This window comes from Macrobrachium rosenbergii, chromosome 1 (assembly GCF_040412425.1).
Source record: "Macrobrachium rosenbergii isolate ZJJX-2024 chromosome 1, ASM4041242v1, whole genome shotgun sequence".
Taxonomy (NCBI): domain Eukaryota; kingdom Metazoa; phylum Arthropoda; class Malacostraca; order Decapoda; family Palaemonidae; genus Macrobrachium; species Macrobrachium rosenbergii.
In genome coordinates, this window is record NC_089741.1 from 56134550 (window position 1) to 56159678 (window position 25129).

At 39.0% G+C, this 25129-nt stretch overlaps 1 protein-coding gene across 8 annotated transcripts in view; it reads right to left on the reverse strand.

Moving 5' to 3' along the window:
- The window catches only part of LOC136838617 (ethanolamine-phosphate phospho-lyase-like), a 156235-nt gene that overhangs the window by 104644 nt on the left and 26462 nt on the right, over positions 1-25129 (reverse strand). For all 8 annotated transcript variants that reach the window (XR_010853057.1, XR_010853063.1, XR_010853055.1 and 5 more), the window contains 3 exons: positions 19676-19797; positions 8338-8497; positions 1714-1788 (listed from right to left, as the gene is read on the reverse strand). Coding sequence is in view for 3 of the 8 variants with exons in the window: in XM_067103888.1 (XP_066959989.1) it covers positions 1714-1788; positions 8338-8497; positions 19676-19797 (357 nt within the window). In the remaining 5 variants the exon portion in view is untranslated. The remainder of the gene's footprint in view (positions 1-1713; positions 1789-8337; positions 8498-19675; positions 19798-25129) is intronic.

Sequence of the window (25129 nt, forward strand, 5' to 3'; positions counted from 1 at the left end):
GCCTCCATTTCTGACATTTCTATGCTCGTACTCTCACCAGAAGGTAGCTGCGAAAGTGTGGCTTCATCTAACGTTTGCAGCCGCTTGCGTGCAATACACGACTTGATTGATGTGATGTTGCAAATTCGTTTTTAAAGTAGTTTGAGCAATTTTAGCCTCGACTACATCCTTGGTCGCCAGAGTGGTTGTGCTCACCAACATGCTTTATAATCTCACCATCTTCCGTGTGCAATCTTGCTTTGAAATTATTTCTCTTTCTTGAGAACATTCCCAATAAATGATTTTCCCAGTCTTATTTGTGCTATGCTTATGATATATGTGTTGGAGCTCATCTGAGCATATTACTTCCCACGTTAAGCTATGTATCACACGTGCCATTATGGGTCTTAGGATGAACTAATTTCTGTTAAGCGATGGGAAGACTGGAAACACCAACGACTGATATTTTCATATAAAAGTTCGATGTTTGACTTACAGTCTACAACAATCTAAACTAGCTAATTATCTTTCGAGGAAAAAACATAAAAATACAGTTAACTAGTAAACTAGCTAATAATCTTTTGAAAAAATAATGATAATGTAAATAGTAGAAGCTACCTACTTTTTGGCAAAAAAGAAGGAGAATGGCAATGCCCATTGGCAGTGTTCCCCACATGGGCAGTGTTCCAAGTGGCAATATTCCCCATGGGCAATATTCCCATATGGGCAATGTTCCCAGTGGCAATGTTCCCATTGGCAATATTCCCACATGGGCAATCTTCCAGGTGGCAATGTTCCCAGTGGCAATGTTCCCAGTGGCAATGTTCCCAGTGGCAATGTTCCGCGCACGCTATAATGGGGCTTGATTTGATCAACTGTCTTAGGAACATAGGCTACACATGAAAAACTAAGGTTCTAACCTGCCGGAGACCTAAGGATCCCTAAGGCACATGAGCAACACTGCCAGCCAGCTTGCAGCAATCTTCTTTTACACTGAGAATGAACTGTCAAGGATTTGTGGACACCATAAATTTGGAATACTGTAAATGATGGATTTATTGAGCAACAGCAAAAACTTATACAATATACATGCAAGTAGAAAAAAAAAATACTTTAAGTGGGAAAAAATTTCTGATTCTTTATCAGATCTAGAGAAGTCAAAACTTTGCTTCTGGGGCTTGACTATTTTGGCAAAATAGACCCTAATGAGATCTTTCCCATCTTTTTTAAAAAGACTGCCGATTTCATTGTTCCTAAGATTACTACAAGTTTTTGAACTGTTTGGAAAAAGGGAAACATTGCTTCATCCCCTAAGAGACTAAGTCTTCCCTCAAGCCCCTCAGAATATAGGATAATTTCAATTAACCCTGTTTTATCTCATGTTTTTTAAAAGCTGCTCTCTAAGCATCTTTGTAGATTTGTTGAAGATAATAACTTGCTACTAGCATTGTAGCATGGGTTTTGTAAAGGCCTCAGCACTTTTGATGCAATCTTGTCAATACCTACTATCCTCAGAATGCTCTTGGTGTTAAAGAGTTAATCTGCCACTGCTTGATATACTAAACTACTGTATATGAAGCAGCACAATACAATTTCACTTTTCATATTCACCTATTAGGAAAGTTCCCCTTCAAAATACTAACTTGGACTTTCACATGATAGTAAAGGCAGAACACAATTCTAAGCTTATGAAAGTATTTACAAAATAAAGCAAACCAAGATGTACATACTTACTCATCAAATACAATAACATCCTTTCTTTTCGTGTAAGCCCTTGCTAACCGTAGAGCAAGATCATTTGCCTCAGATCTGAAATAAAACTATGAAATTTTTATCTGGCTCAAAACTAAACAACGCTTAAAGAAATTAAAAGATTATATTTATGTACACTGCCAAATGAACGTTGTATCTAATGTTCTCTTGCACTAAATATGTAAAAGGTATCTAAAATCAGAGAACTACTATAACCATAGGAGACCAACATCAGTAAAATAAAATTTGTAGATAAGGTTGTTTTGTATTACGGTTAATTTTCTTAATTTTATCAAGATAAACAATGATAAGTTTTAAACTTACACTCTATGATCAAAGAAAGGATTTTAGTTTTGACATACATGGACTTTCAATGTTTTCCTTTAATATACCAGCCAGTAAAGCAATGAGTGTTATCTGTTCCTAATTTTGCCAATTTCATAAGGTTTGTGTGGAAGAACGCTACAGTACAGTATTTTATAACTATCAGCTTTTGTCAAAAATCTGCTCTATAATGGCTTTCCTCCTGGTTATTGAAAGAAGTTAGTATTGAATTTAATTAAAAAAACATGGCAATCAGAAAATTATACTTTCATCAAGAATTACAACTTCTCACTAATTCTGGCTACGATTCATATGCATACTTGTATGCAAAAAGAAATGAATTATCAGAGTCTGTAACCTTCAACTTTTGTTACTTCAAAAGGTTCATATGGTCTATACCTGGAAGTTGTCTGTCCGGTTTCGAGTTTTTCCGTTTAAAATTTTACAGCAGTTTTTGTTAAAAATAACAGTGAAAAATAAAAACTGACTTACACTGAAATGAGCATCTTTACATCAGTTAGCAACAAATGTTAAACAGCCATAAAAAAATAAATCAATGAAAAAGTGTCAAAAATATTGTCTTTTCTACATGATATTTGGCTAAACAGTACAAACTGTAGACTGTACATACAGTTGCATATATCTAGTACAAAATTCAATAAAAAATAGCTAAATCACATAAAAACAAATTTCAAAACATAGAAAACAACAGACTTGTACAGTAATATAATGTTTACACAGACTAAAGCCATTCAAGTGCTTAAAATATAAAACATATCACCATATTACAGGATGATCGGCTGTATAGTTCCAGTTGATTGTTTGGCAGCATTAGTTCTCAGCAAGGAACTCAAAATGTGCTAGAGTGTGTGTTACTTGCAGTGTTTTATTTCCACTGAATCTGTGCCTTGAATAATTAGCTTAAAAAAAAAAAATTCTAGAGCTAGTGGTAATAAGCACAATACTGTTCTACTCTGAAATAAGCTGGCTACAATAAAACACTATGAAAATGGTAAAAGGATTACAGCCATAACCTGTTCTCTTGGCTTTAGTCAGACGACGGTATTGTCAATCATTAACAATAAGGAACAGATTTTAGCCCAAGTCAAGGATAATGCTCCAGGGATGAGGACTACCATTATTGCCATCTTCAAGCGCTATTACCTTTGGAAAAAATTCAGGCAGCAGGCTGTAGATGCAATAAATATGAATGAAGAATTAACAATCCACAATCTTTGGAAGGGATACTACATCTACAAGGTAGTCCTGAATAAAAATGGAACTTGGAAGGAAATTTCATCCATAAGTATCAAGAGCATTTGGATGAAACTGAGCCCTCAATTTATTAACAATTTCAAGGTTTGCTAAGTTGGACATGAACAAAGACTTGGAGAAGGATTCCATTTTGCTATCTGAGGCAGACAAGCAGCTACTGACAAGGAGAAATTTAGGGAGTTTCACATGCAGCAGCGCTACAGAAAGGAGCAGGTACAATACTTCATCATCAACATCTGCTATAAATTGCCCTATATTCACCATCTGCTACAAATTGCCATAAACCAGACAAAACTTTTGGCTCAAATCTTTGGAAGCAAACAAGTGAGGTGAGTTGGTGCTGCCTCAGTCATCCTTTCCAGAGCATAAGTTGCGTTCAATGACCTTCAGATTTAGAAAAATAAAAAATTTCACCTCTGGGTCTTGATAGTTACAGCAGCACAGACCATAATGGCATCTTTCCCAACTTTAGGGCTGTGGTCTAGTCTAAATGGATTACCACAATCTAGGAGTGAAATAAGGTCGAGAATCGCTTTCAGTTCTCTGACATAGATGTGAAGGCTCCATTCTTCCGGGAACATGTCCCAGAAACTTCCCGGTTCCCCAAGTGGGTTCCCCAAGTGGGTTCCCCAACCTAGATCAAGGTGTTGAGAAGAAGTCTAAGTCTAGTCTCAGAGAATGAAGGAACCTTCCTTCTGAAAGTTAGTTCGGACAGCCACCACTGCAGGTCCGACTTAAATCCGGGGCTTTGGGAAAAAATGACAGTGTCTGGTTGTGTTTTCCTGTCACAGTTGGTCTTGTGTTCAAAACCTTCGAGCACTTTTCCTTCGAAGGGAATTGGAGAAGTCAGTCGTCCTGGAAAAACTGATGTTTATGGCCAGAAAATAAAGTCAAATGTAAGAAGAGTGAGGACTTGAGAGAAGACTTGTGCCGTAGAAGCTGAAGCCTAGATCCCTGAACTGGAAGATCCTGTCTTGTAAGACGGACCTCAGATACTCTCCGAAGCCTGGACGTGGACACGGAAGGAAGTATCCTGCATCTCCAAGGTCTCCAACCAATCGCCCTGAAGAATGGACAACAGGATTGTCTGGTTCGTCTCCGTCTTGAATTTCATTCTCTATTTGAAGAGAAAAAGGGGGCTGTGGGCTATGCAGGCTCGCTGATGACCCTGCAGACTAGCAAGCAACCAAGCAAACTTGCAGATTATCGTGCAGACTCACAGACAACTGTGTGGACTAGTTGCTGACCCTGCTGACTCTTGATGGCCGTGTGGATGTGGACATATGTGCGGGACTGACTACTTATTTGGATTCGATAATGCCTTGCGTGGACTCGATAACACCTTGTACATACTGAAAACGTACGGAACTGTACGTGGCGGAAACTAATGTCTGGCACGCTTATAAAAAGCTACAAAAGTCCGTAAGAGATACAAAAGCCTGGGCACAGAAAGCAGTGTTCTTGTCCAAAACCAGGTGTGACAAATTCTTATGCCATCAGACACAATCCTCTAAAAAGAAAAAAATAGTCCATGAGTGGGCACTTGACATTCAGCAGCAGGAGCCTAGTACTGGCTAGATAGTACCGAGCATTCTGGAACAGGCGTCGGGCATTCAGGAATCAGCACCAGGCACCAGGAAGTTGGCACCTGAGCTCAGAAGTTGGTTCCAGGTGTTCAGGTAAGGGTACCTTTAGAAAGCACTGGGTCGAGAGGGTTCATGGCACTTTCTCATCTTGCTTGGAGCCCAAGTAAAGTTTTTCAATACAAGAATGCTCAGGAGGGAAGGTGTTAACATTCCAAAGGAAGTTGGACAGAGGAAGTGAAAGAGGGAACCACAGCGAAACTGCAGAAGACAGTGAGATGAAGCTATAGCCTCCTTACAGCTTCATGTCTTACAGCTTTACAGGAAGCGGAGAACAGCAACCATCATCTGAATGTATCTTCAGCAGCCATGAACCAAAAAACGTTACGGTGCTTAATGTCTGCATCGGAAAACTCAGAACTCGATGAAAACTAGAGGAAGAATTGCAAAACTCTCATATGAAGTCTGTCTAACTTGACTAACATCTCAGTGGGGAAACAGAGTCCCAAGCAGACTCATCCACTAATGTTCCGAATAAGAAGAAAAGAGGGGCTAGAAATTAGCAGACTGTCTAAAAGTAGCAGTGATTCTCTTGGTAGACGGAAAGCCTGAAAATTCTGAGCGCTGAGACTGACATCCAAAAAACTGACTCTTGCGGCGGAGGCTGTGTTCTGATGAAGAGGTGATGTAGGTCTGTAAATGAAAATAACAGGGCTGATTGCAACTGTCTGGCTCTCACAGTAGTAAAGGAGCACCAGGGCTTTCTCTTCTTGAGATTCCAAAGAAAGGAGTGGAAACCTCTAAAAACCATCTCAAACGGTCTTTGTCCACACAAGACAGGACTACGAGACAATCCGAGGCGATGTCTCTCGGTAAACACTTGGGAGCCCTCTATCTTCTTAGCCCATGCTCCTGCTGCCAGTCAAGAAAAAACCTTTTACTTCAAAAATCTTGACAAGATCTTCGACAAGGAGGCCTAGTTCCATCGAAGCACCAGAGGGAGGAAAGTCCAAAATCACTTGTCTTGCTCCCTTTTCAACTAAGGTAAAACTCCCAACTCCCTGAGACTTCTTGGAGGACAAAGAAAATGCCAGAGTTGGGAGCTTTCTTCAACAAGCTCATAAATTTGGGACACAAAAGTGCATCTACAAAGGACAGAGCTCCAAGACACTAATTGTCACTAAAAAGGGAGCAATGTCAGCTTGTCTTGGACTCCAGGCTTGTGAGCGGTTTGTATGGCGCTCAGAGGTGGATGTCTGATACTACAGAATTGGTGCCTAGTGATCGGGGACTGGCATTCAAATGGATACTGGCGCTCAAGAAAGAACAAGAGTGTGTTCTTAGCAAAGATGGGCACCAAGTACTGGAGGAACTGGCGCCAGACACAAGTAGGCTGGGGCCAGGCACATCAGAGCAGGCAACAGAAGTTCTGTAGGTTGGCGCTGGGTACTAAAGAGAGTGCCAAACTGGGAACTGGTATCGGACATTTCGAAATAGGCACCAAGAGAACAGGAACTGGCGCCAGGCGCTCAGGAAGACGTCAATTGATGAGTGATGATAACACTACACATCCCTCAAGAAGCTTTTCCAGTGGCTGTCGAACACTACACATCAATCAAGACACCTTCCCATTGGCTGTCTGCTGATACCTGGGAACGTACTATAGGTTTAACTGAGGGGGCAACTACCAGGGGGCAAACCCCCTCGAACTCCCTTGGACTGCCAGTATGTCTCCTGCCAGGTTTAGGGGAGCATGGCAGGGACTTTAGGTATAGGAGATCCGACAGGCCGAATAGCCACCTCCTCCATTACACATCCATCAAGATGCCTTTTCAGTGGCTGTCTGTCAATACCTGGGAATGTGCAACAGCTTCGACAGAGGGGGGCAACTACCCGGAGGACTTCCCACCAGCCTCCATTGGACTTTCAGTATGCCTCCTCCCAGGTTTAGGGATCTGACAGTGACTTAGGACTAGGAGAACCGGCGGGCTGGATAATCACCTCCTCCACTGTGCAAAACTTCTCTGTTATGCAGTTAATTTTCTGTTAACCTAGACACAAGACTGGCATTGGCGCAGGGAGGAAGCGAGGGAGCCAAGCACAGGAGCAAGTGGATAAAAAGTAGGAGGGCTGTACACTATCAAATAGCAGGAGAGAAAAATGGATATGGGGAGAGTTGGTGCCAGGTGTTCGAGCGCTGGTACCAGGCGCATGAGAGCAGGAGGTGGGTGCTCAGTAACTGGCGCCAGGTGAGCTGGGAGCTCAGGAGCTGGTACTGGGAGCTCAGAGCACGATCTCAGGTCTTGAGAATGCCTTTTCCCCTAAAGCTCATCTACCAAAACATTAAGCACAAACTCTCTCCTTACTACATCCCTGCCCTTACATTTCTTCAGTTCTCTGCAAAGAAAAAAATGTGCGAAAAGATGTTTAATCTTGATTACAACTTCGCTACAGTAGTGAGAAAATTATGAACTTGAATCAACTTGAATCAGATCTCGATAATAACAAAACAATAAAAAACTGATCCTGAAACCTATGAGCTTGAAGGCTATTCGAAATCAGCGTTAATACTTCACCAAAATCTGGTTATATAACCAGCAAATAATGAACAAAGCTGCTGCAAACACCCAATGTTACATCGGGCACTGTGGAAACAGAATGAGGTTGTCTGCTAAGTCGTTCCTGGTATTCCCGTTAGCAGGCGGGACTAGTCACCTACACTAAACAGCTGAAGTGCTACCGCGGATTTTGAATTTCAGCTGCCGTGTGAGTTAGAAACTATAGCAATGTAATTACCTGGTGAGTTACTTATATAAAATGGCAGTTCTTAAAAAAACAACCAAAAGAAAAACCATTACTTGCTCATAACTTTAGAGTCTTGTCCTGTTTTATGACATCTAACTTCCTGGCATTCCAACCACTTATTACAGAAGTTTGCAATTATATACACAATGTTCCACCCAACATCCTCTTTTCATTAAGGAATTTACTGTCATAATCCTGATACAATATCAATATCACAACCACAGAACTATGGCAACCAGCTATAATTTTGTTAGGTCACACTGTACTGTACTGTGTTGTATGGGTTTTTAGAAGCTCTTAATTTTACATATATTTCTCTGAAATTGAATGATAAGGAAATTAACATTCTAAATTGAATTAAAATTACAAAGTACTGGTAAGGATGGGTTACTAATTACTTTGTATGAAAGTGCTGTACACTGTAAACTAAGCAAGTTCCAGGATACTGTACTGTGTAGGCTGTATGCCAGTCTTTGATACTCAACAGAGTCCTGAGACACACACTACCCAACTGTCCGTTAACATTAAGTTCAGGTGCTACTGTATATCTCCATGTCTTTTGTAAGTATTGTATTTAAATCTACATATAAATACATAAATACAGCATACCAATACTAACCCTGAGTTTACCAGATAGCAAACACTAAGAGAATCTGGGAAATTACTTATAAGTTGTTTGGTGTATTTTGTTAAAGGTTCACTGATAAAACCTTGTGAAGACACAAGAGTTGCCATTTGATTCTTCCCAGCAGTGACAACATGTGGGTGACAGTGACCAACTGAAAAAAAGAATTAAAACAAAATAACACAAAAATGAAAAATGTTAATTTTCATATTACTTAGATTCTAACCTCTTATTATACTGGTGCATTAATGCTCCATACGTTTTCAGCCAAACAGACTTTTAGAAACAAGACAAACAAGAAGACTGATGCTCATAACCTAATTATGTATTCAAAACCAAATTATTTTTTCATGCAACTATTACTGTACATATAATTGAGCTCAATTCTTTGGTCCATGAAATCTCTTAGCACATGTGAGTTTGTTTAACAAACAAAAGTGGTAGCTATTGGGTAGCTCTATGTATGCTAGTGAGCCCCAGGTCATTAACTGCCTCACTTTTTGTGTAGTAAGGCCAATAAAACTCTGAGAAATTAGCAGGGATGGGAGGAGGAAATTCAATTTATACATGGCAAGTTTGCTTAAAAAAGTAATATTTGGTTTTAAAGAATTAAAGACTTCATCACAAACCCATTGCTTATAATTCAACCTGTTGCAATTTAATAGAACCCAGACTTGTAGGACTTGTGTGATGAGCTTCTGAGATCAGGATAAGCAATTGATCCCTTACTTCAAAGAGAAACAGTCATACGAAACCATGGCAGTTATAGAATTACAGTTTGTAAGACCATAAAATTTTGTAAAAGATTGACGACATTTACCAATCATATCAGGAATAACAAATTACCCTGATCATCTACAACCTAAAGGATGCTATAAAGGAATACAATAATCCCTTAATTATCTGGATCGTGATTATCCAAAACTTGACATTATCTAGACACAACTGGATCCCAGGGACCAAGGCCCTGAGATATAAGATTTATATATTAAAAAAAAAAATGCTCTTCAATGACTGGCTAGCTTGGGCTCAAGAAAGTCTTGGTAACACTACTTAAACTCTTAAACAGACTGAAAAAGGGTCTGGGGGTGGGGGAGTCTTGGAGAAGTTTCCTATGTGGGGGGGGGATAGGATGCCTGAGCACCATGGGAAAGGAGGGGCAGTCTGTGTAGAGGAACTCACGCAGAGAACGGGTTGTTATGGAAGGTGGGTGGAGCTGGGCGGCTGTTTCCCTGACTGGGAGGAGGTGGGGATGCAGTGCTGGATGGGTGAAGAGAGCTAGGTAGACATCTACGTTGGTATAGCTTGTTTTGCTTCGTGCTTTTTTGTTTATGATACAGTAATTCATGTTTTAATAAAGGATATGTATAGTACTGAAATGAGAGAGAGAGAGAGAGAGAGAGAGAGAGAGAGAGAGAGAGAGAGAGAGAGATTATATTGCAGCTTTTAATACAGTATACAGTACCACACACACACACACACACACACACTCCTTCACTTTTATACTATCCTCATTTGTATTTTTACTGTATTTTCTGATTTTTTATTTTTACCAACCAAAACATAAACGCAATTGTGGGCATAGGGTATGTATGTACACTCGGCAAGAAAAGTGAGGATACAGTTTTCATTAGATTTCATTCATCGAATTTCAATTTTTTTCTTACAGAAAACACATAATCTCGGTAAATTGACTCTAGAATATGAAAATACAATGCAAATTATACCATATATGTTAAATCTGCAAAACAAAAACGTTCAGTACTTAAAAACACCATGCATGTCGAAGTAATCAAATTTCTCAGATGACTTCTGTTCACTGAAATCTAAAAAGATAGTATGTAGATATCTTGGTGTAGTACTATTCATCAGAACGGCAATATTTACTGTTTTCCGTTATGAACAGGCTTATTATTGCATCATCATGACGAGGGTAATGATAATTTCTTTAATTTTTACATTCATGTTTGTATTTCACGGTGTTAAAAGTCAGCTGAAATTAATGGCAGTAAATGTTGTGACACCTAAGGTGAGTTGACCAAATCTATTTAAATCATGAGCGTTCTCTATGATGTGAAAAGGGCAGAGAGCCGAGAGGAAAACACAAGTAACTGGATGTTTCTTGACATTGCCATAGTTTCTCTCTCTCTCTCTCTCGCCGTTGCTAAAACATACTATACAAATATAGTATGGCTCAATCTCTAAAAGAAAAATAATGAAATGAGTAGCTCTACTGATAGGCCTAAAACACACAACAAGCAACTCTCTCTCTCTCCATTGCTAAAACATACTTTACAAATATAGTATCGCTCAATCTCTAAAGCAAAAAAATAATGAAATGAGTAGCTCTACAGTACATATAGGCCTGAGGCACACAACAGCAGACTCTCTCTCTCTCATCATAACAATGCATTCGTTCCTTTTCGTTGGACATTGCTCAAATTTAACTCTTGATTTCATTATGGAAGATCACGTTTCCATTATGCAAGCATTCCGTTCAATAATGGTGTCATAAATTCATTTGTGTAAGGCTGCTTGGTAAGTTATGTCGAAAAATGTTTATTTTGCTCAGAACTCACGCTGCAAATTACAACTTGAACGAATACTGTAAAACTTACTACTGCATTTAAGTATCAATGATTTCAGAATCGCAGAATATGATTGAAAGTTATAAGAGGTCAAGCAAAAAACAAACACAATAAGACGGAAGCTCCTCCCCTTTCTAAAGTTGCCAGATGTCGCATTATTGAGCAACATATGTCCGAAGATTTAAAAAATTGTATCCTCACTTTCCTTGCCGAGTGTACACACACTCATTCTCTGGCATTGGTGAACTTGCTAGAACTTGTTAGGTTTCATTTTTTTATACTTAATTTTTCCACATTTTATTAAAGGATATGTACAGTACTGTATTGCAACAAAGGAAAAATGAAGAATAGAAGTGAGAGAGAGAGAGAGATAGATAACCGAGGTATCAGTTAAACAGAAGCCTATACAGTAAGACATACACTCTTCACTCTTTTATTTATATTTTCCAATATCCTCATATTTTTACTGTACTGTATTTTCAAATTTTTTATTTTAACAAACCAAAGGATAAAGGCAATTGTATGCATAGGGGTCAAACATATGCACACACTTATTCAACGGATAGTGGTACCAAGGCTTCAGTTATAAGTTAAGTATACCTTAGTTTAAACAGACCACTGAGCTGATTAACAGCTCTCCTAGGGCTGACCCGAAGGATTACTTATTTTACATGGCTAAGAACCAACTGGTTACCTAGCAAAAAAAAGTTAAGTATACCTTAGTTTTTACCAGACCACTGAGCTGATTAGACTTATTTTACGTGGCTAAGAACCAATTGGTTACTTAGCAACGGGACCTACAGCTTATTGTGGAATCCAAAACCACATTATAAAGGAGAAATGAATTTTCTATCACCAGAAATAAATTCCTCTAACTCTTCATCAGCCGGCGGCGGGAATTGAACTCCGGCTCATCGAATGACGGTCTGAAGCTCAACCGACTCGGCCAACAAAGGACTGGTTACCTAGCAACGGGACCTACAGCTTATTGTGGAATCCGAACCACATTATACCGAGAAATGAATTTCTATCACCAGAAATAAATTCCTCTAATTCTAAATAGCATGACTTGCCTACATTTGCAAATTTGCGTTTTAAATATTTTTACAGTGATTAGAGACTGATTAGAGATGTAACATCAACAGTGATAAAATATTTACTTTTTATGATATGTGTTAATCATACTTAAGAGTCAAATAAACTTATCATGAAATACTGTACAGTAAATGAAGCAAATGAAGAAAAATGGGTTGTCAACACGTGATCACACGTGAAACACACACATGAACAAACTGAGCAAAAGAGGTAGAGAAAAAGAGTTAGCTCTCACGACTGCTAATGGCTTAAAAGCCCGACGTCACTTAACACGTCACAAAATGTCAAGTTGTTTGCCACTTTCACTGGCTGATATGAATACGTCATCAGTTGAAGAGCGTACTACAGGAGGTGTGGGTGTGAACAAGCACTTACGAGCTTTTGCTTGAACTGGTCATAGTGATTGCTCATGCAATACTATTTCCTTAGCACATGGCTTTCTATTCAGTGGCCTCAGCATTGCAGATGCTGCTTGTGTTGTGTGTGGTGCTGTGCACTGTATGTATGGCCCCACCTTGACCAAATAGGGCAAGGAAGGTGTTGACCCTTAAACAGAAATTAGAAATTGTTGAGAGGATGGAGAAGGTTGCTCACGGTCCTGTATAATGGAAGAGTACAGCATTACGAATGATATTAAGATTTCCCAGGACAAGCTGAAGTGGTACATGATAGAATTTGGCAAGATGGCCAGGAGTCAAGCCTGCAAGGTCATGGCAAAAGGCTGTTAAGATGACACTGATTACCCTACCTTGATGTGGTTTCGGCAACAAAAGGCTACTGGTGTGAACATACGCAGTGCTGAGTTGAAGGCTACAGCTATGAAGTTTGCAGGCTTGCATGAGGTTGCGGACTTTAAGGTGTCCGAAGATTGGCTGTTCTTCTTTAAATTTCGACATGGAATTTCTAACAAAAAACTCGTGGCAAACCTTTGGATGCTTCTGAGAAGGGAAGAGGAATCTTGCCAAACGGTGCAAGACTTGATGATGAAGAAGACCTTGTTTTAGGGTACATCTACACCGCTGATGAAACTGGTCTATTCTATTGCTCCTTACCCACTAACGCCTTGGCTGATGAGAAGGAAAAGAATTTAAAAAGCTTTCCAAGCAATGTATTTCTGCTTTGTTATGTGCAAATGCTACTGGTGGGCATGATTGCAAACCAGTTGTTGTTGGACATACAAAGCAATCAAGTGTCCTGCCTGGGTTGATGAATAGGTTCCCGGTGATTTGATATCATTCAGCGACTGGTTCCATAATCATTTTTGTCAGGTGGTTATTCGTCATCAGACACAGGACCTTGGGATTCCTATTCAATAGATGAAGGCTTTGTTTCTCAAGGACAATGCACCTGCACATCCTAATACAGCCCAATTGGCTGGTGATGAAGGTCATACTAGGGTTGCACATTTGCTGCCTAATATGGCTGCACTCATTCAGCCAATGGACCATGGTGTTATTGTTGAAAAGAAACAGCTATAATGGAGGAAGTTCCCGGAAGAGGTGATGGTGATACTGGAGGACAAGGAGAAGGAGCAAGGCTTGGATACACTGGGGGAACAGTCACTTGAGAATCTTTGTAAGTAATTACTGAAAATGATGCTGGTCTTAATGACACAGTCAAGCCAGTGGAGGGGGAGGAGGTGGAGGACTTTTAAACTTCCTCACAACTTTTTAAAACAAAGAGCAGTGCACACAGGTAAGTGACAGAGTTAAAAGTATTTTTATACAGTGTTATTAGAATTGTTCTATGGACAAAATTGTTTGCATAAACTATTGTATTATGTTGCATACGAAAGAAAAAGGGGTTTATTTATTTTGTGAACACTATGATGTATTTTACAGAGCTTGGGGCAAATGAGAAACGTGTGGCCTACCGAACTATGTTTCACATAAGAGAAAGAGAAAGGGGTTACTTTTTTGTTTTTACATGTATTTAAGGATTTTTTGTGACAAATACAGGTATTCCCCTACTTACGATGGGGTTAGGTTCCAAAAAACCCATCGTTTGTTGAAAAAATCATGCTCGAATATGGCCTAGCCTACACTAAGATTAATCAGTACCATCTATACATATATGGTAGCCTAGCCTACACTACACACAGTATACTTTATACATATATGGTATAGTAATTATGAGTGTCAGCTAATTCTGCAGGTTCAATTAATGACTGACATGATAAGTCAGTATACAGAAATTGAATAACAAAGCAAGGCCCTGGCCTGCACTTTCATGCTCTCATATACGGTAGCCCTAGCCTACATTATACTGTATTCTATTTTCACATAACACCACGTATTATACAAACATCAAAATAACGAATGTGCATCTTTTCCATGGATCTTTTAAAAGTTATGTTTTACTACTGTATCAATCGTAAATATTCTTATATTGCTTTTGCATTATAAATTCCGATCATAGCGATCAAATATTTTGGTTTGAGAATCGATCACAGCGGTCTTTATTTCGATGCATTTAACTCGGTTCAGAGGGCATTTCTTGCTTCTAGTTAGCGTAAATGAATCTCTAGATACTTTATTTAAAAAGGGACATATGTATTTTTCGTTATATGAAGTGTTTTATGCCAAAAATATAACTTAAATATGTCTCGTTGTGAAATTATTTTAGTAATTTTTTTCGTTAGTAGATGACGTTGGTGGCTGTTACGTTTGTTTTGTGTAAAAAAAAAAAAAAATCAAGATTCCGTTTAGCTATTTTCTCTTGATTTCATCATCATACTATGAGATTTTTTCGTATGTATCTTTTATCAGCGTGAAAACAGCAGTAATATGTGTTCTTTCATGTCCAGTAGTTTTGATTAAAATACTTTTCCAATTTTATTTGGTAATCAGTTTCATCCATGTTGCCAATGTACAATAATTTATAGTCATTAGCAAGCAGACATTCTTTTCTCAGCGTCAGCTACAACTTCCAGCTTAAATTTACTGTAGCAGTATATTTCCTTGCCGATCTTTTCTCCAAAGCGGATAAGGGTAGTGTAAAAACATATCAGTACTTAACATCATTTTTAACATAACAATGATAATTGTTTAACCCGTCGATGGTTGAAATACAAGCAAAACAGTTGTTATCCGATTCGGTTATTAGCAAAACAACAGTCTCGTTCGGTTGTTTATGGCTGTACGCATTTTTCGCAAGAGTATAAGGTTACTAACAATGCTTTTATTATTCTCTTACTTTTTTAACTAGAAGATGGAATAAGAGATGGAAAAAAGTTAAGTATTTTAGTTTTACCAGACCACTGAGCTGATTAACAGCTCTCCTGAAGACTGTGAGAGGATTAGACTTATTTACGTGGCTAAGAACCAATTGGTTTACTTAGCAAGGACCTACAACTTATTGTGGAATCAGACACATTATGGCAGGAAATGAATTTCTATCACCAGAAATAAATTCCTCTAACTCTTCATCAACCGGTCATGGAATTGAACTCAGAGCCCTTGAAATTTAAAATATTTTCTAAGTATTGTCGTACCGGTATTAATTTTAGCTCCATCACCAAAGCTCACCATCGTCACTCATGCACTACCTGTATTTACAAACACACAAAAAATTGCAAAGCGAACACTGACCTATTTTAACTTCCGACACAATGAGCAAGTGAGGTCAACTCATTGAATTAATGTGCAGTACTATTCCAGCCTCTGGGCCAACGTATCGCATAATCGCACGCTGCCTGATTGTCACGTTGTTGCCTGCAGAACATGAGCCAAATTTAAATACGTATTTTCAAAATATTGTAAATGTCGATATTAACTAATCCCATCATTAAGCGATTTATATCGTAAGTCGAATTATCGTAACTCGGCACTACCTGTATTGGAAAATACAGCACATAATTGCTTTTGGCATAAAGTTTTCAGTTTAAAGTGTGATGGTTGTTGTTTATAAGCATACTTTGTGTTTACAACTATGTGGTACTGACAATGCTAGGTGAGGAGGGGTAAGGAGTTACCCTTGCACACGCACAAATTTTTTTACTCCCCATTATCAGGATTTCGTCATTATCTGACAGGGCCTTGGCTCTATTAATCTGGATAACTGAAAGGATTACTGGTAACAAGAATAAGTGCTTCAAGTTGCGCGAATTCACAGACATACGAACTTTTCATTGGAACCTAACTAATTGTCATGCATGAGTTTTTCACAGACACGCAAACATTTGCAAATACTAAGAAACCCTGCAAAAGTGTTTATGTTTAATTTCCTAAGTAATTTATAAGCTTTCAAGCTTTTATGTATAAACTAAATAACATTAAATAATAAAAGTAATAATTTCTCTCTCTCTCTCTCTCTCTTTTACTGAGATGAGAGAATTTTTATGGTACATATATATGTTTATTTGTTTCGTATGATAAATAAATTTTTTACCTAATAATAAGTAAAGGCAGTCCCCAGTTAACAGAGATCCAGTTTTATGGGGCTTGTCTAGTGATGAAAATCTGCAATTTTTGCCACCGAAAATCGCCGATTTCCGCTTATCGGTGGCAATAATTGGGTATTGTCGCTGATACATACCTAACAGAGGCGCCGATAACCAAATATCGGCACTTTTTGGTACCAATAAGCCCCGAAAATCGCCGATTTTCGGTCATCATCGCACCCTCAGAACGGAACCCCCACTGATAACCGGGGACTGCCTGTACTAATTTTTATATATTAATAAGATTGAATAATAATAATAATAATAATAATAATAATAATAATAATTAGTAGTAATAATAATAATAATAATAATAATAATAATAATAATAATAATATTACAACAGTAATCACAAATTTTATGTGATACGTATTTTAAACAAACAAATATCTTTCATATCTTTTTGAGAAGAAGCTCCCAGCATAAGCTGTCAGACATGTCACTTAACATGACAAGAAGGGAGTATCACTGATTAGCAGGTCAAGCTGTTTCACAATTCTCCTCTCTCTCTCTGTCAAAGAACAATTGTTAAAATTTCACTTTCTTACGAAGACAACTGTTATCTCTCTCTCTGAATTCAGAAGTTACTGCAACCTATGTATTACACTGTTTCTCTGTATTTCTTTTACCTGTACAGTAGATAATTTTAAATTGAGTCTAATTTACCTGTACTGTCTACAAACTGTAAATGTACCGTTCTAAAACATAGAGACACAGAGCATTTCAGAATAAAGAGAAAGAGACAGAGTAAAGAAGTTTTTGAAAACGAGGCTGAGAAGACTTCTAAAAATAGATTGGTGGATTGGAAGGAGAGAGAAATAGTATAATATTCTTCACTTTCTTATATTCTTATGTCAACCATTTATTTCTTTTAAAAGGGTAATGTATTAAGCTAACTTTTACATGAAATTACAGTAACTTTACTTTCATTTAATTTCATATCTAACGTAAGAATAACTTTCTCTCTCTCTCTCTCTCTCTCATGTTATTCTTTCTGCCTCCGTAATAATTCATAAATAATTTAACTTGATATTTCAAGTAAAGACAATATCTCTCTCTCTCTCTCAGTCTCCGTAATAATTGATAAATAATTTCACTCTCTTAAGTAAGGACAACCCTTATCTCTATCTCGTTCACAGTTAGCGCTCACACATTGTTACAACTTATTATTTCTCTGTTCATCTTTACCTGTATAGTAGATAGTTTAAATTTATCTAATTTTACTTGTACTGTCTACATATAGTAGATAGTTTAAATTTATCTAATTTTACTCGTACTGTCTACAAAGTGCAAATGCGCTAATGTGGTAAATACGTTCTATTCATGAAAAAGCATTTCAGAGCAAAGAGAAAGAGACTCAGAATAAATAAGTTATTAAAAAGAGGTTGAGAAGACTCCTAAAAATAGATCAGTCAGAAGGGGAGAGAGACAGAAATTCTCTTCCAACTCTCTATTTTTATGACAACCATTTATTTCCTTTTTTAAGGGTAATGTATCAAGCTAACTTTTAAATGAAATTACAGTAACTTTAATTTCATTTAAAAGTTAGCTTAATAATTTGGGAGCATGATTATCATCATATTTAGTGTTTAAACTTAGAAATAAGTATTTATTAGCATTTTTAGATACCGTGCCAAACTTAGGCGAAAATTCGCCTTGCGTGAGGGGTTCTGGAACCTAACCTCACGTAAGTTTGGGGTATGGCTGTACTGCAAATTTTGTAATAAAAGGTTCAAGATGACAAGCAAAAGGAAGAAGATATCTTCAGCAGATTGCTTAGCTTCAAAAGCTCAATGAAGCAGTTTAGTATTTTTCCTTAGGGTCAGTAACCCATCCATTGTCATCCGTTAGAATTATTGTAATTTCTCTCAGCTATACTGTAAATTCTATTTTATAGTATGAAAGACTCAACAAGATTGGTGCAGATTTCATGTGGACAATTTTAGTCTGTTTGTCAGAGTAAGCTCATCTACATATACAGTATTAGTGAATCATGGCTGGTCATTTGTCCTAATCTCAATGACCTTTCTAGGGACATACTTTACTAAAATAGCCATCACCATTTCATTCAACTTCCTCCTGAGATTTAGATCAGATATAACATATTACGACCTTGACAAGCTTCAATTGTGCAATCCCAAATGGCTCTTAATGTCAGCCTGACTATTTTTCCAGCGATGGCATTAGGAATGGTGATTGACAGGTATGTCCACCTCAATGGCACAGTGGTCTTCTAGTTAATTACTAGCCAGTAAACCAGCAAACCTGTATGGTCATCATTATAATTCACTCACTGAAAGGAAAAATAATGGAAAGGCAGTATATTGATGAACTGATGATAATAGGATTAAATGAAAGTTACTCTCTAGGAAAGAACCAGAAAGTCTAGGTTTCTCATAACTTGCTAACAGTTCATCAAAACATGCGCAGGACTACCTGTTGGCTACCTCTTTCCTTTTGCCTGTTAGAATTGAAGAATATAGAACTTATTTCAAAGGCCAAGAGCTAGGACCTTTGGGATCATTCAGCACTGAAATGGAAAATGACAATAAAAAGGTTTGAGAGGTGTCACAGGAGGAAAATCTCGCAGTTGCACTATGAATCAATTGTTAGGAGAGGATGGGGGTTGCAGCCAGGGGTCAAAGGGACACTGCAAAGAACCTTAAGTAATGCTACAGTGGACCACATGAAGTGCACTGATGGCACTAACCCCCTAAGGAGTCCATTTGCTTGCTGAACAAGACAGATGTGTCTGGAATTTTGTGGACCATAAAATTAGGCTAATTTTGGGTAGTATGCTTGTAATGGAATTTTGTGGACCATAAAATTAGGCTAATTTTGGGTAGTATGCTTGTAATGGAATTTTGTGGACCATAAAATTAGGCTAATTTTGGGTAGTATGCTTGTAATGGAATTTTGTGGACCATAAAATTAGGCTAATTTTGGGTAGTACGCTGGTAATGAAACAAAAAATAAATAAGTAAAAATGAATGCATTACATTTGGAAACTGGGGCAAGAGATGAACATCTCACTGGGTAGCATTGTTTCCTTTGACTGGTCAAACCTGAAGACATGGCTAGCTCATAATATTATTTCCAATTCTGTATTATCAAAAAGAACTTTTTGAGTAAATGATATACCTTTCACTACAATAATTTAATAATAATAATTTCATTTATGTCATTACAGAACAAAAAATCTACTTACCATGAGCGCTGTTTGATACACAGTCCAGATATCGAATCCCACAATTATCAGTCATATACTGCTTCTCAGCACGAACAATCTTGAGAGGTGCTGCTTCATAGTGCATGATATTGCAAAAGTTCCTGTAAATTTCAGAATATTAAACATAAAACCTAAGAATGTTATAATGATGGCAATTTTATGTACATTAGACAAAACCAGAGACTTTACCCATTTGACTCCACAGCATCATTGGAGGTGTGAATGTTTTGCATAGTTAAAGGCAGCACTTAAATTAATTTGACCATCTCCAAATTTTCCATCTACAAGACCAACCAGATTAATCAATTTTGAGTTTACCCCACAGGTTCTTCAAGTCTGCTCTCTAATATCAAACTATTTTGTATGTTCAATTTTATTTTCCATTAGTTCTAAAATTGCAAAATGAATATAATTTGTATGTCTTAGATATATAAACCCAAAGTCATTTATATGGACAGAAATAGCTTTGGCAAAAAGTGGCCCTGCCACTGGAACTCGAAAAATATCAAATGAGTGAGGAGGTGGAGGTACCAATGAGGTACCATCCAATCACTTGACTACCAGCCTTTACATTTTCCTTTGGCAATAGGGAAAAGTGTGGGGTTGGTTACAGGTGGGATTATAACAAGACTACAGGTTTGTATATCTATGAAAAATGCGGAATATCCTCAACTTGCAATTTTTCCTTTCACGAATGAAATCTTTATCTTTTGCAGAAAAGCTCACTCCTTGGGTGGAAAGTTCTGGAGAACATGACTGGTAATGTTCTTCCCACCTAGAAATGCCAGCTTCCTAGTTAGGTATGGTTGGGAAATGAAAAGAAACCTAGTTTCTCCACCTCATTTGGGAACACCAGCTGAGAGGGTAGCAATACTATTATGGTTAGCACAAGATAACAGTGTTCTACAATCCCTAACTCTCCCCAGTTAAAAAGGAAGCAGATGAGAGAGAGAGAGAGAGAGAGAGAGGATGAGAGAGAGAGAGAGAGAGAGAGAGAGAGAGAGAGAGAGAGAGAGAGAGAGAGAGAGAGAGAGGAGAGAGAGAGAGAGAGAGAGAGAGAGAGAGAGAGAGAGAGAGAGAGAGAGAGAGAGAGAGAGAGTCACCCTTAATTCACCCAACCATATAGTCCCAAAGCATGAGAAAGATCCTCTTCCAAAGACAACAAGCCAACCTGCACCTATGATCACTCACAGGCAAATGATACATGATCAATTCCACTGGTAATGATTGATATGCCACATGCTGAGGATTACCCATGAACACAACAGGGTTCTGAACTGTGGTCATCTCTCCCACGAGCCTCATAATCAGTTAAAGCCAAGCTATTAGTGGCCGTGTGGGAGCGAACTGGAGCACTGTCATGCACATGCACCTCCAGGGTTCAAGGCAAACTAAGAACTGGCCAAGGTGCTGCACAATTATGTGGTTGTCACAATACCCATATGTATCTTAAAACAGCGACCTTTTGCACTTGACCGCCATCTACGCACAAACCATCAGAACAGTGCGTGTGCTGAACAAGACAGTAATGCTAACTCTTTACAGTGTGCATTTGTTGAAACATGGGTGTACAAGTCTGGAGCAGTCCTCCTGTCTGAGAAGCCAAAAAAAGGTTCAGGGCACAGAGTACACTCAGAAACCTGCACGTCCACCTTACCTATAATAAGACATTTCACCAGCAGGCAAGCAACCACTAGCAATGATCTTAGAAGGGGGAAGGCATTCACTTGAAGCACAGCAGGATTCCTTGTGAGAGGGCATCCTGGACTTCTTTTTTACATGACTGGAAGAGGAAGAAGATGAGGAGCAAGGAGAAAAACCTGACAGAAATAAGCAGGAGGAAGAATAATAACTGCATTTCTTCAGCTTGCTCACTGTTCATGTTATTCTTCTCTAGCATTAGCCATGGTTGATGCTGGAGAGGCATCTCCCATAGGAAGGACAACTGCTAATGCTACTGCTATTGTTGAGCTCCTTAGCAATGCAGCTACAGCAGACTGAGACCCTCCCAACTTAGACAGGGCTAAATTGGTCATCTCAGAATACCAGGGAATTATGCATCTTTTGTAGGTATTTTGTTGACATGCTAGGAATATGTGGCGAAGCACAGGCACATGTAAGGGTCTCACCTGGGGAAAGCCAAGCGCATGCACCTGCCTTCCCACTAGATAAGAGCATGTGTAATTCACTCACCTTCCCATGCATAGCCCCCTCAGGCCAAGTAAGCAGTGTATGCATGGTAGGAGCAGGGTAAAGTTCAAAGGGGGGGGTTGTAAAAAAATATCCTAAGTCAAAGAATTTTTATTACACTTACCCTAACATAACAACTTAGCCTAGCCTACTTTAAAGATGCTTAGAAAACTGAAATTAGCCTACAATTGGGAAAATCAGTCACTCAAAACCTATTGTATAAGAATGTTAAATATCTCACGTAATTCACTGAATAATGTCTCGAAAGTGAGACAATGAATGTGTGTATCCATCATTACCGTACACAGATGAACCTCACATCATAAAAATTATGACACCTTTTGAAGAATCAGAACCACCCATGACTTGCTGTAAATTGTTCCACTTAAGTAGGATTATTGGCAAACTTTTAAAGGGTTTCAACAAGGCACCGCTCTTTAGCCTGGATGATCAGAGCCTAAACTGCATTCTCTTCTCTATCTAGTCATCCAACCCAGAAACAAGTAATTTCTCAATCTTATCAACTGGCCCGGTTCTTTTTATCATGGTGAAAACGACATTTTGATAAAATAAAGTTTTTTCTCATACCAGTAATTATAGCTAAGAGTTTCTGACGCCAGGCAGCTTGAATTTTGAATTCCGTGGTAGCAATTCTTTTGTTAGTGTAGGTGACAAGACCTTGCCCACTTTCAGGGTAAGAGGGAGAGGAACAACACAGCCAATGGCTCAATTTGTTCATGCTTAAATGTCCATGCGCGGGGAGGAGGGCGGGCTCTATCCATTACTACCGGGTAAGTATATACAAAACTTTATCTTATCACAAAAATTTCATTTTTATATAAGTAACTTACCCAGTAATAACTTAGCTGATTCCACACTGAAAAGTGGTGGGGAATCGTGAACAATACTAAAGTCTCCAAAACACTGATAAAGTTAAAGAACTTGAGGGAATAAAAATTAGGCTAGCATTGAAACAATGCTTGTTGTTTCCTTACCTGGTGAGAGAGCTGCTGCAGGTAGATACTGCCTCTGGTTGGCGCTCATCTCAACCTGTAGCGAGCGTGTGATATGTTACAAGCCTCTACTGAGGGGAACTTCGCAGTGAAGGTACTAATGCTGAAGTATAACAAGAGCTTTGCAGCAAAGGTCAATACCGAAGGCCAACAAAGCATACAGATCTGCCCCTGCCCACAGCACAGTACCACAATACAAAATATACCAGACAACAAAGTCACCTACACCATATAAATAAGCACATAAAATTAAAAATCATGACCACTACCCAACACTAAAAAATGGTGGGCACTCCTGGTACTTCGCAACCCCCAGGCTCCCCTAGGACTTGACACCATGTTCAAGGCGAGGAGACAGAAACAAGGAAGGGATACTTCCTACATTTCCTCACCCAATACTATGCCAGATATGGACACAGGTCCTAAGGTACTACAATTCTCGTAAATTGTCTCAATGTCCCGCAAATAGTGCATCACAAACACTGATTTGCACATCCAATATGTTGCTTGCAGAATCGAGAGGAAAGGTTGGGCTTAAAAGCTACCGAGGTAGCAACTGCCCTGACATCGTGTGCTCTAATCTTCAAGACCAATAAGTCATTCTCTGCTATCTGGGTGTGTGACTATAATGAGGTACCTCAAGAAGAAAGAAATGGTGTTCTTCAACAAGAGTTTAGAGGGATTTTTCACAGAGCACCACAGATTACTAGACTGCTGTCTGATCTTCTTGGCTTGATGTAAATAGCACCTGAGAGCTCTCACTGGGCACAGGTCTCTTTCCTCCTCTTCCATACCTAGAATCTCTGACAAGCTTTTAATGGTAAAAGAACAAGGCCAAGGTTGTGACAGGTTTTTGTTCTCTGCTAAGAAACCTAAGGAGAGGGAGCAAACTGAGTCTCCCTGAGAAAAGCCAATTCTCTTATTGATCATGTGAAGTTCACTGATCCTCTTCTCAGTGGCCAGAGCCACAAGAAAAATAGTCTTCCTTATCAGGTCCCTCAGAGAGGAGGAGCGCATAGGCTAGGTTCAAAGCGCGGACTAGTAAGTCACTTAAGGACTATGTCCAGATTCCATGAGAAGGCTCCTCCTTCCCTAGACTTGGAGATATTAAACGACCTAATAAGGTCCGAAAGATCTTGATTAGCAGAAATATCAAGTCCTCTATGGCAGAAAACAGAGCTAAGCATTGCTTTATACCCCCTTTATAGTAGAAGCAGACAGGCCCTCAAGGACCTCCAATAAAGGAGGAAGTCTGTTATTTGAGCGATAGATGTTTCTCCTGCAGCAAAGTCTAAAAATTGACCACTTTGCCTGGTAGACTCTTTTGGAGGAATTATGCCAACACTTGGCAATAGCCTCAACTGCCGACCTAAAAATCCTTTCGCTCAGATGAGCTTGCTGACAGTCGAAAGCCTGTCAGGGGCCAGAGTGGGTAGACTTTGATGGAACTTCCTGAAACAGGGCTGTCTGAGAAGACTTGGAATCATGGGGATAAGTCTTGGGAAGTCTACGAGGAGATCGAGCAAGTCCAGGAACCATGTTGTGGTGTAAGCAAAACTACTTCAGCATTTCTCTTATCATCCTGAATGGCAGGAAGGCGTAAAGATCCAGACTGGACCAATTTTGGATCACTGCATCTGTCGCCCATGCTAGGGGGTCTGGAAAAGGGGAGCAAAACAGAGGCAGGAGGTGATTCCTGGATGTAGCAAAAGGGGAGCAGAACAGAGGCAGGAGGTGATTCCTGGATGTAGCAAATAAGTCTATGGTCAGTTGTCCCCATAGACTCCAAAGACTGGCAAAAACCCCACAATCCAGTGTCCATTCCGTAGGGAGGATCTGTTTTTGACAGCTCAGTTTGTCCGCCAAAATATTGCATTTGCCGTGAATGAACCAAATGACAAATTGGGTCCAGTTCTGGTCCGCCCAGCATGGAAGGTCTCTCGCTATCTCAGAGAGAGAGAGAGAACAAGTGAGTTACCCCTTGATGTTTTATATACGCCAAGGCTGTGGTGTTGTTTGCGTGGACCATTACTGTCCTATTGCGGACCTCTGTTGCAAAGTGCTGTCGTCACAAGTGGCTGCTTTCAATTCCTTTATATTGATGTGGAGCTCTTTCTCCTTTAGGGACCACCTTCTGGAGACTTCTACGTTCCCAAGGGGAGCACCTAGATCTGACGCGCCGGAAAAGAAGTCTAGGTCAGGGCCCACCAGGAGAAGAGATTTCCCTTCC